This window comes from Callionymus lyra, chromosome 3 (assembly GCF_982586985.1).
Source record: "Callionymus lyra chromosome 3, fCalLyr1.hap1.1, whole genome shotgun sequence".
Classification (NCBI taxonomy): domain Eukaryota; kingdom Metazoa; phylum Chordata; class Actinopteri; order Syngnathiformes; family Callionymidae; genus Callionymus; species Callionymus lyra.
In genome coordinates, this window is record NC_141820.1 from 16,525,679 (window position 1) to 16,542,196 (window position 16,518).

Here is a 16,518-nt window from a genome sequence, read left to right on the forward strand (position 1 = left end):
CACGGAGCGTCATCAATCCAGCAAGTCTCCACCTCCAAGGGACTCGTTGTATCATAACAAAGCAAGGTGTGATTACAGCTGGCTGGTGGAGGAGTGAAGACAGTATTACGTCATATGAGACTCTGCTCAAAACGTCATCATGATGAGAGACTTTTAACTGCATCTTCAAAATAATAATTTTGGATTAAAATCTTTAACTAAAATGTGCTATTTTGTGTTTACCGAAATGTTTTTCAAGTATAATTAATACAATTCAATTTAATATAAATGAGAATTTCTTTCTGAGGCACCAAACAACATAAGTCATTAGAAAGATCCTGGGGTCAGATGGAAAGATTTAATCTACAAAAGAAAATATAAAAAATCAGCAATTTTTGTGGAAAAGAAAAAATAGATTATTCTTTTTACAAAATCAAATGTTATTTTTAAACCTTAATTTAAGTTTACGATATTCTTTTAAGTAAAACTCCATTACCCGAGATGCATTGTCTGGCTTGTGATTGGCTGCTGTGTTTGGCGGCACAGTGACGTAATCTGAAGGCAGCACGCAGCGGTGTCTTTCATTTCTCTTCTCCGGACTTTATAACTTACATATAACAGCACATTTATCGCTTTAATCGCTGCAAAATCACTTTCTCAAAACAACAACGAGTCGCTGCCTCCAAGACGAGACGTATTCTTCCCTTTTTGTTGTAAACGGGGATATTTTCCAGCAGTAAGCTAACTAGTTAGCTAAGCTAGCAAGGCTTGTTTTTAGCCGTGAAGGAGGATGACAGCAGTGCTGGAACATCCGGGGTACGAGGAGGAGAAGCTGAGGAGAGTCTCTGACCTTCTGACCTGCAGGGAGGTTCAGGCCCGGATGCTGCTGGCGCTCATGGGGGAGGTAGGGTCGGTTTTTAAACTCTTGACAGTTTCTTCTACCACCTGGAAGCAGGTCAAGAGCCTCTGATATTCTTTATCTAAGAATGAGTCAGTGAAACAAACGATAAGAAAGTGACAAATTATAAGACAGTAGTAAGGAAAGAGTAGATGTGAAAAAGAAAACTTTAAAAAGTACATCTTTGACCAAAAAATAGAGAAAAAACACTAAGTATTGATATGTATTTTATCCGAAGAATATGTGAATGATTTAAGTGATCAATGTAATGTCGACGTTACATTCACTGACCTTTGGGTAAAAATACATCATATAAAGTTTGTGTTGCTCTCATTTTGCACTAGTTTATAGGTTTATTTATTGAGTAAACATGACTGAAATGAACGAATTGATGTGTCAGTAGTCACAGACAAACACTCTTTCTTTACTGTAGAACAAATACTTTGGTTGTTAGAAAATATCGATATAGCAATATATCACAATATTCTTTTTCACAAACCTGTGTCTATTTGACGGCACCTTATTGTTTTTTATCTTTTCATTTTTGGCTTGCAAATTAGTTTTTTTTTCTTTACCGTAGTTATTTGGGGGTTTATAGTTCAATAAGGTGTTTGTAAAATTAAATTATTTTAATAAAATAAGTTAACATTTACAATGTTCATGTAGAAGATAATGGATACTCACAAATATTTAAATTGGCATGTCTCTCTTGCAATACTTGGTTTCATTAAACACTTAATATGAATGTACACACGTTTGTCATAAATAAATGCCAACAAAAACTATTTGAATTTCCTTTTTAAGCTGATATAAAATATAACTTTCATTTTTGCCCAAACTTCATGAGTGCAAAAGAGGAGATGATAACATCCATGATTCAAAGGAGTAATTAGAATTAAGTAGAAAATGAGTCGAACACTATCAGTTACTCACTTGTATTAATTGGTTCCCAAAATGTATGTACTTTTTAGGAGGTGAGAGGGAATTCAAATGTTTAAAAATGTTAAATGGATGTCTCCAATGATTATTATCAGTAAATAATTCACGATGCTTTGGTTGTTGTAATGTTTAAAACTTGTTAATATAGTTATAAAAAAATGTTGGTTTGTTTTCTTTATACAATTTTTTTCAGACTAATGATTTTTTTGTTTTCTCCCGTCACAGCCAGATCAATACAGTTACCCATCAATATTCATCTACGGTCACAGGGCTTCAGGGAAGAGTCATGTCATAGGTGTTCTGTTGAAGGAGCTTGAGGTAGGAGAAGCTGTTCTTTTTACAAATGTGTTTTTATGTCAAAGGCAAGAGCATTTTAATTATACGCTGCAGCGCATGATCAGCAACAATGTTACCATTTTAAAAACCAACTGTATTTGTATTTTTGAGAAATATTAACTGACAACTAATTACATTTCAGACAAATAAGTTAAATAAATTGTTGAATGCTTGTTTTGGTAGGAAACGGTAGATTTATCAAAGCAATTTTTATTTATTTAAAATGGACTAAAATTAGTGATCCAATTATATGCTATTTTTCACCGATCTTCTTCTTCTTCTTAAAATAAGGCCTTCATTGGCATTAAATGTCTTGAACTTAAAGTCTTAAATATGTGAAGACATTATAGGTAATATATTAGTTTTTGATTTGATTTAAATCTCAAAATATTTGGTTACAGTTAATATTTTATATATTTTGAATAACTTAAACATAGTATATTTAAGTTGAAAATAAAAAGAATATATATTTTAAATGAGTAGTAATAATTTACAGAATTTTACACAATCACAATAGCAGAACTAGAAAAAAAAGTGTAAATTCAATAATAATTGTCTGTTCAACCGATATTTTTCTTTATGGCTGAAAGCAGTACACGATGAGGTTTACTTTGTGCAGGAAGTTGTATTTTATTTTATTTTTTAAAACATTAACAGTAAAATTGTCCCTGAACCTATGCAATTCATTTAATTTATTAGCGATTTGAACTTTAATTTCAAATGGTAGTTATAAGGTATCTTATTTATCTTGCCTTAAGTTGTAGGAGCCCTGAATATGTTAAAGCAACTTTTCCATCATTATTATTCCCTTATTTCAGACCCACTGTATTGGTTGTCTACAAAAAACAACAAATAATTGCAAATGAAGTCCTACTGCACGTCAACTTGCTGCTATGCTAAATTGAAACTTTCAAATATCTAACTGGAAAAATAGTATGTGGTTGCAGATTTAATATTCTATTCTGTTATGTTTTAATGTTCCTAACGTGATCAAAGTTCTCCTTCTCTGCAGCTGCCTCATGTCACAGTCAGCTGTGTGGAGTGTGTTTCAGTCGCAGTCCTTTTTGAACAAGTACTGTTGTCCTTCTTCGGCTGTGAGGCTGCATCTCTGCTCCCCAGCAATCCTTCTCTGTCCGACTTTGTACGCATCTACAGACAACAGTCGGCACAATCGTCTCCAGAGTCCAGATACATTGTAAGTGGTTCTTACGAATTAAGACAGGACTGTGTTTTATAAATAATCACGATATTGGTATAATAAACTCTCATAACTATGTGATGTTCTGCTTTTGTCTGCACAACTTCTCACTGAATAAACGTTTGTTTTATAGGTCATGGAAAAAGCTGAGCTTCTAAGAGACACTGATGCCAATTTGCTGCCAGCACTCCTCCGTCTGCAGGAGTTGGTGAGAATACGATCAATACATACTTTTTTTTTAATGAAGGTAAAATATCCGTCGAATGGATGGTGTCACTAATGCGCCACATGACATCTTCCCAGGTGGAGGACAACGTCACTGTGATTCTGCTGAGTGAAATCGTGTGGGACAAGTTCAGGCCGAACACCAGTTGCTTCGAGCCGCTGGTGATACATTTCCCCGACTACAGCAAAGGTAATATTGCGCAAACTTTGTCATTACAATTGTATTTAAAGTGTCGAGTCATAACGTTAGAGAGAGTTAAGAGAAAAGGAAAGAAAATAATTTATTTGACTTAAAACTGCTTTATTCTTTTTCACATTATACTGTATATATTCAACAGCACTGTAACAATTTATCTAGTGTATAATGTCAAATGATCAGTTTTTTTTCTATCATTATAATTAACATGCAAATATTCACAGCCTCTGTTCATTTTTGTGTTGCAATTAAACTTAGTTAGGTCCTTCGCGGCTAAAGGAACAATCGTGTCCCGCAAGATCCCGGCACTGACTGAGGATGAGAGGATACAGTCGACTGCAGCAGCTTTTAAAGCTGATGTTTGGACATATTTTGTTTTCAAAACGAATGAAAGCAGTTATGACTTCATCAAGAGTCATGTGGTCTGTAAATTCTGCAACACAATAGTCAATACTACAAATATATTTTTCCTACTGTAACACAACACATCTTATCGTAATGAATACCATATCGCCAGATCTTTGCCAATACACAACCCTGCAGCGAATCAAAATGAGCGATAGTGGTGAGGAAATAAAACATCCTTTTAACGAGCAGAAACTTTGACCAGAACCAGACCATGTCGACTTTGACCAGCTAGAAATGGAGACGTAGGGGTTGAGAAAAAGGAAGTGGGTGGGGTTGCGACCACTGGTTTAATTTGCAGCGCTACAACTCAAATGACAAGAACTGACTACATTAGAGGAGATCAAGCCAAAGTTTAGAAGGTGTTGAAGGCAGTTTAAACTCCCTCAAGTGGAGTTTCTGTCTCAGCAACTCGGTTGGTGTTCTAATCCAAGATCTGAAGACACACAGACGGCAGGCGCAGCGTGTTGTTAAATCTGTACCTGTGAGTTTGTTCTGACACGTTAGAGACTGTCGAGGAAGTTTTGCACGAGCGTGTCCCTGAGAATGTTCTGTTTACTTTGTGTGATTATTTTCCTGAAGCAGACTTTCTGTGTGTTTGCAGGAGAGCTGCACCAGATATTGTCCCGGGACAGACATCCGTCACACTCCGCTGAGTTCTACTCGTCCTATATCAACATCGTGTTGGGAGTTTTTTACTCTGTCTGTCGGGACCTCAGAGAACTGCGACACCTGGTGAGAAATTCGTTTTTTTTAAAGGGTTTGATTCTTTTTTTAAGCTCAATGATTTCTCTCCATTCATGCAGGCTGCACTTAATTTCTCCAAGTTCTGTGAGCCTCTGACTGAAGGAAAAGGTAATTGAAAAGAGAAGAATCGAGAATTGATTCTTTCGTTTCCTGTATTTGGAGGCAAACGCAGATCTTTTCTCTCATCAGTGAAAGAGACGGATACACACAAGCTGTGGAGAAACATTGAGCCACATTTGAAGAAAGCCATGCAAACGGTGTATCTCCGAGAAGTATCAAGGTTAATATTCTTAATATACACAACAAAGTATTTTAACATTTTCATGAGCAGAAATATTTCTTCTTCTGTAGCATGCAGTGGGAAGAGATGCAGCAAGAGGAGGCTGAAAGTGGAGCTGTGAAAGGTATGACTGCTTTATCTTAACAATATCTTTAAACGACTATGATGGGTGATAGCAATGAAAGACCCATCTGAAGAAGACCATGAACAAAGTGTTACTTATTATAAAAACGTTCAGACAAAGATTTTACACTAACTAGCTCCAGTGAGATGATGATGATATTCATCATGGTTAAGAGGTTTTATTTTGTCCTAAATACTTCCAACAAAGACCTTGATAAATGTGAAGTTGTTACCCCCACTTACATTCGTTTCATTGGTGCTCTTCACTTAATTGTAAAAGTTTTAATTTCCTAGACCAACACTAAATCATCGCTAACAGTTTTTTTTTTACACTGACATTAATGGAACTTTGTAAAGATTTCTGTCAAGACCACAAGTGGGAAATGTGGGTCATTTGGACTTGTGTTGTTTAAGTAAAACCGATCATGTAAAATGTGTTTTACATAAACAATTTTACATAAACTGTCACATAAACACTTTTTTTTAAACCTTATGATTATTGCCCCTCAGGCACACCATCAAAAATCACAATGACAGAACAGTAACTCTCGTACAATTTAGCCCCCCAAAAAAGTAACTGAGCACAGCTAGGTCTTTACAAATTGTCAAGATTGAGTCCAAAAGAAAACTAACAGAACATCACTTGGTCTGATATAATTGAAAAGATGCAGCCCCAAATTACATCCCTGAATCCCTGATCATCTTACAAAAACTGAATTATTTTGATGCCTTAATTTAACATGACTCTTGACAAAGTCGTCACTGCTTTCATTTGATTTGATACCAAAATATGTCAAAACATCAGCTTTAAAAGCTGCTGGAGACAACTGTATCCTCTCGTGCTCAGTCATCGCCAGGATCTTGTGGGATTTTATTTTTCTTTTAGCTGCAGAAGACATAATGACTGCTGCCATCTAATGGCGGGAAGTTTATTCACAGCATTAAAATGAACAGATGATGTCAATATTTGGATGTTAATTTAAAACATAAATATATCATTTTATTTTACACACAACTGAACCATAATATAACTATGATAAAAATGAAATATATATTTTAAAGCAAAAAAAAAAGCCAAATTATAAAGACTGAAATGCTTAAATTGATACAGTTCTGTTAAATCATGATACACCATCATAAAGAAAACAATGCCATATGTAGGTGTATTTATATTTTTCACACCTCCACTGGGCAGAGATAATGAAGAAGCCACAGTGGGTGTATTATTTCACCATGGACTTGTCCTGCGTCCTCTGAATCTACTCATGTTAAAGCGTCGGTGTCTGTCGTTAATCTCATACATGAGTTGTCTCACTTCATTGTGAAATTAATGAAGTCCTTTCTCATGATGATTCATCATGTTAATGAAGCTCGTCACAGATGAGTGATGTTCCCAGTGTCTCTGATGACCGTCTGGATCAAAACCGGATCTTTTCTTGGACAATTTCAGGACTGTCGGCTCATACCCACGTCGAACTTCCTTATTATTCCAAGTTCCTGCTGATCGCAGCATACCTGGCGTCTTACAACCCGGCGCGCACGGACAAACGCTTCTTTGTGAAGGTGAGAAGAGCAGCATGTCTTTAAACATTTTAAATCTCCGTCATTTTTTAAACTCACCTCTCACCGGCAGCACCACGGTAAAGTCCGAAAAAACAAATTCTTGAAGAAAAATGAAAAGGTGAGAACTCAACATTGACCAGTGATGCTTCAGCATGATGGTCAACCATTTTCTCTTCAGACGAGTAACCATCTTCTGGGGCCCAAACCTTTCCCTCTGGACCGAATGCTCGCCATCTTCTACAGCGTGGTGGACAGCAGGGTCGCCCCCACCGCCAGCATCTTCTCTCAGGTCAGAGTTCATCCTATAGTAATATAGTACAAAATTTTAATAATAGTAATGATGCAATTGCAAGTTAACTTCCTTGGTTTCTTATTTAAACTTATTGTTCGATACTTGAACATCTGTAGAGCGTATATGATTTCCTATCTAAGATTATTATTATTTTGTTTGTATAATGATCTGAGGGAAAGTTTTTGTTCATATTTTTCCTCAATTCCTAAACATTATAAATGGTATGTTATTAATGGTAAGTTTCTCTTTTAAAAAGCAGTATTATTAAGACATTTAATTGTTTGTCATCCGGCTTCTTAATGTATAGATTTGTATAGAAAAAACAAGTAGCAATTGTTTGTAATATTGTAAAATCCTGGTTATATAGTAATAGTGTATATTGATTTATTTGTATACAATCTTCTTCATAAAAATCGACTTTTTCCTTTATTTTTCCATGTGCCTTTCTATTAATATTCCTTAATTGTTGTAGTACTTATTACACAGATTTAACTGTTATTCTTTATTTGTATGTGTACATTAGGACTTTGTAAACGTTATCAGAAGGAAAACCTAGAAATTTAGATTGAAAACCTGACTCTGTATTATTTCTTCTCCTCCATTCACAAGTAATGAATGACTTAAGACTATTTATTATTTTGTTATCTTTTTTTTTCCTTTCTTATTTAACATTGAGTTGAGATATGAGCGCAGCTGGTTGTTAGTTGTCATGAGAATGACTCTTAATCTTTGGTCTATTTATGTTCCCGAGCTTCAAACGCCTTTAGGAAACATGTCAGCTCAAAGAAGAAGAACTCAGATTGGTTTGGCTTCTTCTCCCTCCAGATCTCATCACTAGTGACCCTGCAGCTGCTGGCTCAGGTTGGACACGACGACCAGCTGGATGCCCCCAAGTACAAATGTGCCGTTTCCATGGATTTCATCCGCGCTATTTCCAGGTGTGTGAATCATGTATGACTTGCACTTCATAGAAATGACTCATCATCTTCACATCATTGTTAAATGGTGCTCATTTTATTATTTTGGCATCATTAATATTAGGGGTGCAAGTGCACCGGCAATAATCTGGAAATACAATATACAGTATATCAAAATACGAGGGGTAACTGTATTGATTTATATATTTTAAATATTTTATTTTTTAAACCAAATTATATCCAAACATACGCTTTAAAAGCTGCTGGAGTCCACTGTATCCTCTTGTCCTCAGTAATAGCAGGGATCTCATAGGATTTCATTGTTCCCCTTGTTGCGGAGGACATAATGACTGCTGCCATCTTGTGGCCGGAAAATTATTTGCGACACACAAATGAAGAAATTATTTGAATATTTGTATGTAAAATGTAAACTTTAAGTTTTTTTTAACTGTAATTCTTTGTACAATTTAACACACACTTTATTCAAATATAAACCATTAAAGTAAAAAATATGATAGAAATAAAATGTGATTTGAAAGCACAAAAAAAAATACCCTTTTTTTATTATTATTAATAAACTACAGTTCAAATTATACTGTATATGTCAAGGTAATCATTTTAACAGTCACTGAGAAACTGTCGAATTTAACTTCACACTTATTGAAACTCTTTAAATCATCATAAAAAACATTTTACCACTGAAAATAATGGTTTTTGGATCTTACTTTTATTGCAGTTGTTCAGCACTTAAAGATATTATCACTCGTTCACACACACAATCACACAATAATGGGACTTTTTCAGGGACTGAACATTAACGCTTGTATCAAATCTGGGTTTGAACCGTAATTTTCTTGGGTATCTTCTCAAAGAAAACAAATTTCATAAAGTACTGACTTTCTGTTTGTTTTTCTCTTGCAGAACGGTGAACTTTGAAATCATCAAGTATCTGTATGACTTCTTGTAAACCAACTGGGCCTGTAAGAAAAAAAATAAAAACATTTTCTATATGTTGGGTATTGGTAAAAAAAATTGTTTAATAAACAACACATAAATCTCTTCTTGCCAACTTCATTTTGAAATGTAATTCTGAGGTCTCGGCCGGAAACTCAAAGTGCTTTGATTGAATTAGGTGACCCCAGAGTTAAAGAACTTCTGCCTGATTATGAGAACGTTTGTTAACATTCTTCTCAGTTATAGAGTCCTCCATAGATCAACACTTTCCTCTGCATGATTCAACTTTCTTCCGCGTTGATGTTTTGTCTTGGACCCGTTGAGCAGGTCTCCTCCGTCAACCATTATCAAGGTAAATAAACTCGCACTATGACGTGTCTCAGGCTTTTTATGTGGCTGGTCCTGTGTGTGAACGGGCAGAGAGTGTGTCGACCATGTTTGCTACCTTTAGGGTTGCTACACTTCAACACAACATGTTGAATTCTTTATTAGAAACAAGCAAAGCAGAGACCTGTGTTCCACCATCATCAGTAGAAGGCACCAGACTTGGCTAATCACATGTACATCTCTGTTTAACAGGCATCAGAACATTGCAAAAGATAATTTGTTAAATAAAACAAAGAAAATACAAATTCTATTCAAACTCTTGACCTGAGATGAACAACCTGGCATCACTGTTGACCCTGAGGAACTTTATTATTTTTCTGTCAACTGATCTCTGCAGCATCTAAAGACCCAATGAAGTGCATGAATGTAAAGTGCATACAAGTGTCAGCATTAGTTGCATAGAATAAAACTTATTTATCTTTATAAGCAGCAACTTGTAGCCAAAGTGACTCCTAATAATTGTGCGTGAGTGAGTAATCAGTAATGGGTTGAGGTATAATAATATATTATCATTTTCAAAGGCCACTAGATGGCGCTCTCAGTTTTGAAAATAACATTTTTGTTAAATTAGTAGATCAGAGGCAACTATAATAAAGCAAAGAGTTCCATCCAATGGCCTTTCTGAATGATACGGTTTGTATCACGATGCAGGGGCAATGATACGATACATCGTGATACTGTAGTAACAAGAATACATTTTAAAGTATTGCTTGAGTACTTGGTGTTGCAGATTTCCCATGACTCTTTCACTTGTTTTAAACCCCAAATATGTCCAAACATAAGCTTTAAAAGCTGTTGACTGTATCCTCTCATCCTGGGCTCTCTCAGGGTTTCATTGTTCGTTTAGCTGTGGTCGACATAATGACTGCCGCCATCTAGTGGCAGGGTTAAATTGCAAAACAAAAATGAAGAAATGCTGTGAATATTTAAAATAAAAAACAACTAATTATTTTATTTTAAGACCTATTGAAATAATAACCATAAAGATTTAAAAGATATTGTCCTATTGAATTTCGTTACGGCATCGTGGAAAAGAAAATCATCTTATTGTCTGTATTTTCTTACACCTCTAATGATGAAACCTCATCAGCTGTTCATGAAGCCTCCTCAATCCATCACTATAAGCTATGGTCCTAATATGATGTATTTCTGTTGCTGCATACAGCAGCTGGGCAACTTATTCCACAGGATCTATGCACTATTTCCTAAAAACTCCAACATTCTGTTCTGTCCTAAGTTATCGTTTCAACTGCCCTGCGTTGGAAAGAGACTTAAATGACATTGGCACAACTGCTAAACTGCTTCTGTTCCTTCAGGGCGTCGGATTCTTCTCGAAGCATCTGAGAGATCATCCCTCCTGTGGAGTCGGCGTCTTGAGAGCTCATCTTCGCCGGGGCCAGGTTCGCTGACTCGTCATCAATTGTTTAATCAGATTTGCGTGTCGGTAACCGGTCCGCTGTGCCTCAGAGAAGGTTTGTCGTGATGGAAGGAGTTTCTCTCTAGATGCTGTTTCGTCGGGTGTGAATCATGGTCACGATGTGAGACAGATCCAAACTCTTCATCATCACCTCCATGAAATCCGAATCGGTTCGAGCGCCCGCCACGAACTCCTCCAAGGAGAGTTCGCCTGAGAAGAGCAACGGAGGGTAAAATGATGGGGTTCATGGTGGTTCATAGTACTTTAAACTTTACATACAAAAAGTTGCACAAACTATGGAGAAGTTCTGGGTCCACTGTTGACCCAGTTCTGAAAAAATCTGGTCATACCAGTCGACATTAACTTGAGACTAGTTAGAAAATCTATACGCTTAAATATGACCTTTTTTCTCTCAAGATACTATATTGGTATTCAACAGCACTGTATCATTATTTTTAAATTAGAAGATAGTTTGATATCTTTGTGGCTCTCAAATAATATTTTATTTTCATAGTTCTTTTATGGTTTATATGGTAAAAGATTAGATTTTTTAAATTAAAAATAAACATGCAAATATTCATGGATTTTGTATTGCAATTAGGCTTCCAGCCGCTAGGTGGCAGCAGTCAATAACTACTTTGCAGCTTAAGTAACAATGAAAACCCCGGTGATGACTGAGGACGAGATGATACAGTTGACTTTAGCAGCCTAAATGAAACAGACATAAAGACTCTTGCTGCCATCTAGTGGCTGTTAGTTTAATAAAAAAAACTAAATAAAATAAATGGATCCAGTGCTGTTCAACATTGATACAGTACAGTTAAAAATACAACATTTCCATACTTAAGTGTATCGATGTTTTCTTACACCTCTGCTATTGTTGACACTCATTGTTCATTATGCTTGCTTTTGTCACAGTCGCTCAAGACGCTAAAGCTGCTAAAGTGTAAGTAAGTAATAGTTATTTGTAAAGATCTAACCCAGGGTCACAAAGCGCTTGAACAATCGAAAAAACAATACATAGTTATAATATACACTTTAAGAGGCCAAGACACATAAGACAAGTGTCAAATGTTCAGCGCAAACTTGTTAAATTTCTTCATTTTATAACATTATTTTGAATCTTGTATGATTTATATCCAAGCATAATTGAAAAACAAGTTTGAATGCATAAAAAAAAGCCGAAACATCCCATAAAAGACTCACCATCTCCGTTGATGTCGATCCTGTCGAAGACGCGGTTGGTGAAGTCTTCAGCGGTCGTGTCCTGCTCGTCGTTGCCGTTAATGGCTCGGATGGCCTGAAGCAACAGAACCAAAACCAAAAGGTTTTTAAAAATGCTGCTGATGGAAATGTTTGAGGCTCTCGTGAACAAACGCACCTTGATGATGTTGAGCAGCTCGTGACGGTCGATGCATCCGTTCCCGTCCACGTCGTAGAGTTTGAAGTACCAGCGTAGCTTGTGCTCCATCTTCCCGCGCATCACCAGGCTGAGGGCGGCAACGTACTCCATGAAGTCCACGTAGCCGTCCTGCACATACAGCAGCTGGGTTTAGATTCTGTCGGGTGTCATCTATAGTTGACCAACATTTTTTTGACGTTGAAGGACCAGCTCATGTTTTTAGTCTTTTTCAAATCAATTTTATTTAAAGTTCCAAATTACAACAAATATCACAAGACACTTACGACAGTTACACTAGAAAAACAGGTCCCAGCTATAGAAGTATATCAATTTAGAATATTTAATATATTATTTTAATATTATATATATATATAGAAATATTTGAATAATTGAATTCAATTATTTCTATATAAAAAAAAAATCACATTTGTTGTGATTGAATATAATTCGATGGTTAAGTGAATTTTTATTATTACAAACAAAGCATTTGTTCATCTAATAATTTACTTTTATACAAGCATTTTGTATTGAAAGTAAAAGGGTACGAGTAAGAAAATATTGAATTTATTTCTGAATTCTTAAAATTACAAGATGAAACTCTGTGTAAAAGAATTGATTCAATCTGCAAATATTCAGTTAAATTATAGTCAAAAAAGTATATACTTTAAAGATCAAGATAATACTGTAGTATTGCATGTACTAAAAAACAATGTCAGAATAATAAATATAACAATCATGATCAAATACAATAATGACATAAATAACAATTATAAAACAAGGTTTAGTAAAAATATATATTTGTTGATTTATTGTTGGACAAATATTGAATTCTTTATTACAATTCTTTGTTAATTTATTATCTGTTGATAATATTAATAGATTTTAAATGTTGAATTTAAAAAGAAATGAAAGAAAATCCTGGAAAAAACTGCCACCGCATTAGAGGTCTTTTCACATCAATTCATTATTTCTATCACGTAAATTCGAACATTTTAACTTGAGTTAAATGTAATTTTCCATACATCTGGGCAGCATCTGATGTTCCTGGTGCAACAATCCTTCTTCTCCCTCTGCTGTGTGAAGCTTGTTAAAGATTCTGAGCTCCTTAGAAAACAACGTCCCGCTGTCACCGAGTCTCTGGCCAAGGATTTGTCTAATTATTTTTTTGTAGGTCACGACTGGGGGAAAAATACAGCCTTAATTGGTTGCAGATGTTCCCTCAGGTGCCGCGTCTTAACTCCAACCTCATACTCATCCTTAAAATCTCTAATGAACACTTTTAGAAACAAAAATAAATACTGTTTTTTACACAAAAACAAGTCAGATTGTGATGATGGTTTTTACGTCACGGATCTTGACTGTCACGTGTTGCCTCCCGCTGACTCACTAACCATCTTAAAACCTCAAGTCAAGCGCTTATAACTCTTCTTTTTAGGTTTTATTACATTTTAATTCAATCATTTTTCATCATGAATCTGTTAATATGTATTAATTGAAATAATTATGACTTTTAAACAACCTTCACAGCAGCCCTGGTGTCCTTGTTCATTTAATCTCTGCCTATTGTTAGAGACAACAACGGATAATCTGCGTCCATATATATATATATATATATATATTGTAAATTCAAGAATGTATTTAAATTCAAGAATGTATTTAAATTCAAGAATGTATTTGTTTACTTTGATACTTTTTTTTCAAGTGTTACAGGAAAAAATCTTTAATGAAAAAAGGTTTTATTACATTTTAATTCAATAATTTTTCATCATGAATCTGTTAATGTATTAATTGAAATAATTATGACTTTTAAACAACCTTCACAGCAGCCGTGGTGTCCTTGTTCATTTAATCTCTGCCTATTGTTGGAGACAACAACGGATAATCTGCGTCCATCTATATATATATATATATATATAAATATATATATATATATATTGTAAATTCAATAATGTATTTAAATTCAAGAATGTATTTGTTTACTTTGATACTTTTTTTAAAAGTGTTACAACAGGAAAAAATCTTTAATTAAAAAAAGGTTTTAGTACATTTTAATTCAATCTTTTTTTCATTATGAATCTGTTAATATGTATTAATTGAAATAATTATGACTTTTAAAAAACCTTCACAGCAGCCCTGGTGTCCTTGTTCATTTAATCTCTGCCTATTGTTGGAGACAACAACGGATAATCTGCGTCCATATATATATATATATTGTAAATTCAAGAAAGTATTTAAATTCAAGAATTTATTTGTTTACTTTGATACCTTTTTTTAAGTGTAACAACAGGAAAAAATCTTTAATAAAAACATGTTTTACTACATTTTAATTCAATAATTTTTCATTATGAATCTGTTAATGTGTGTTAATTGAAATAATTATGACTTTTAAACAACCTTAACAGCAGCCCTGGTGTCCTTGTTCATTTAATCTCTGCCTATTGTTGGAGACAACAACGGATAATCTGCGTCCATCTATATATATATATATATATATATATTTATTGTAAATTCAAGAATGTATTTAAATTCAAGAATGTATTTGTTTACTTTGATACCTTTTTTTAAGTGTAACAACAGGAAAAAATCTTTAATTAAAAAAAGGTTTTAATACATTTTAATTCAATCTTTTTTTCATTATGAATCTAAATTTAATAATTTCATTTAAATAATTATGACTTCTTAACAACCTTCACAGCAGCCCTGGTGTCCTTGTTCATTTAATTTCTGCCTTTAAGTGTTACAACAGGAAAAAAATCGTTAATAAAAAAAGGTTTTAATACATTTTATTTCAATAATTTTTCATCATGAATCTGTTAATATGTGTTAATTGAAATAATGATGACTTCTTAACGACCTTCACAGCAGCCCTGGTGTCCTTGTTCATTTAATCTCTGCCTATTGTTGGAGACAACAACGGATAATCTGCGTCCGCTCCTAACCGCTCACCTTGTTCATGTCGAAGGTACGGAACATCTGCTCCACATACTCGGTGGCCTCGGAGTCCAGGCCTCGCAGCCCGAAGAACTGCTTGAACTCGTGCAGGGTGAGCTGACCCGACGGACACTCCGTCATGAACTTCTTGTACCAGAGGTGCATCTCCACCGCCTGCAGGGCAGTCACGGTGGTTCCATTCGTGTTCCCCATCTTCTTCCTCCGCTGTTCTTCTTCAACCCCGATCTCTCTGTGCCTTAGAGTCCAACTGGTCTTCTGCTCATCGAGGATCTCCCGCCTCACAGTCACGCAACAATAGGACTTAAGGTGGGAGCAGCAGCTGAGCGCAGCCTTTTGTAGCCGAGTGTTTCCAGAGGAAGGCTCACCGTGACTAATCTGTGGCTGTAATCCAGCCAAACGCGCAGCTTGAGGAGGCCATCAGGAGGCCAGGTAGGTTGTTCCATCACCGTCACCGTTTAAACGGATGAATGCTGAGCAAACACTCCAAGGCTCTCCTCGGTACCTAGAGAGACATGTGGACTTTGACACAAAACCGGAATCTCCTAATGACATTAAAGGCCCACACTTCAACGTCACTAGTTTGGGAATGTCTTGGCTGTCTAGTAACTTTGTTGAAGAAAATAACCTTGACCCACTTATTCTATTGAAGTTCTAAAGATCTGAGGACCAGTACCAGTCTGTGTGGAAGGCAGAAACAAAAGCACTTTCTTAGTTAAAGATACATTTAAGGACCATACTTGTATATCTGAAGGTGGTCCCTCATCACCAGCATACAATAAGACATAAACGTTTGGCTCCATTATAGGACCTTCAATTGTTGCAGTGCTTTATGGGACTTAAGTGGTGACATTTCGTTGCTGGCCTTAAATTATTATGTTACAGGCCAAAGTCCTGGCCCACTGGCCTTGAGTAGATTTTATTTATTTATTGTATTTTTACATGCATTATAATAATCTTATTTTTATATTGTCTTCCTATTTTGTAAGCCAATCATTTTAGCGTCACTGGAGTTGTGCAGCAAACCAGACAACTATGTGGAAAGAACATTCAGGATTTGAACCAGACATCTAATCAAGTCGGTCCCTCTTCCTGTTTTTATAAAGTGCACAAAAGGAAGCCATTAAACCCGTCGTGTAGAATTGTTTTGGGCATTTTTACCAGCTTAAATGAGTACTTATAGAATATTTACTTCTTAAAGTAACTAGCTACTTTAGTCTTTTTCTTTTTATCTTTGTTCGCATGCGTTTGTTTCTTAAATGGAAGTATTTCTTGTCCCTTTTAAAAATATAATTGAAAAAACAATATTTT

The 16,518-nt window shown here is 35.2% G+C and overlaps 2 protein-coding genes across 2 annotated transcripts; one reads left to right on the forward strand and one right to left on the reverse strand.

Moving 5' to 3' along the window:
* Positions 1-561: 561 nt before the first annotated feature.
* orc5 (origin recognition complex, subunit 5) lies at positions 562-9,172 on the forward strand. Its single transcript, XM_087786608.1, has 14 exons — positions 562-883; positions 2,042-2,134; positions 3,165-3,347; positions 3,484-3,558; positions 3,654-3,765; positions 4,781-4,911; positions 4,983-5,031; positions 5,113-5,203; positions 5,275-5,327; positions 6,777-6,889; positions 6,960-7,007; positions 7,068-7,178; positions 8,007-8,119; positions 9,020-9,172. The coding sequence occupies exons 1-14, from the start codon at positions 770-772 to the stop codon at positions 9,063-9,065; spliced, it is 1,332 nt and encodes a 443-aa protein (XP_087642734.1). The 5' UTR covers positions 562-769; the 3' UTR covers positions 9,066-9,172.
* Positions 9,173-10,919: 1,747 nt separating this feature from the next.
* Positions 10,920-15,423, reverse strand: guca1aa (guanylate cyclase activator 1Aa). Its single transcript, XM_087786609.1, has 4 exons — positions 15,205-15,423; positions 12,238-12,387; positions 12,063-12,156; positions 10,920-11,066 (listed from the first exon to the last, which is right to left on the reverse strand). The coding sequence occupies exons 1-4, from the start codon at positions 15,400-15,402 to the stop codon at positions 10,939-10,941; spliced, it is 570 nt and encodes a 189-aa protein (XP_087642735.1). The 5' UTR covers positions 15,403-15,423; the 3' UTR covers positions 10,920-10,938.
* Between the last annotated feature and the right edge of the window lie 1,095 nt (positions 15,424-16,518).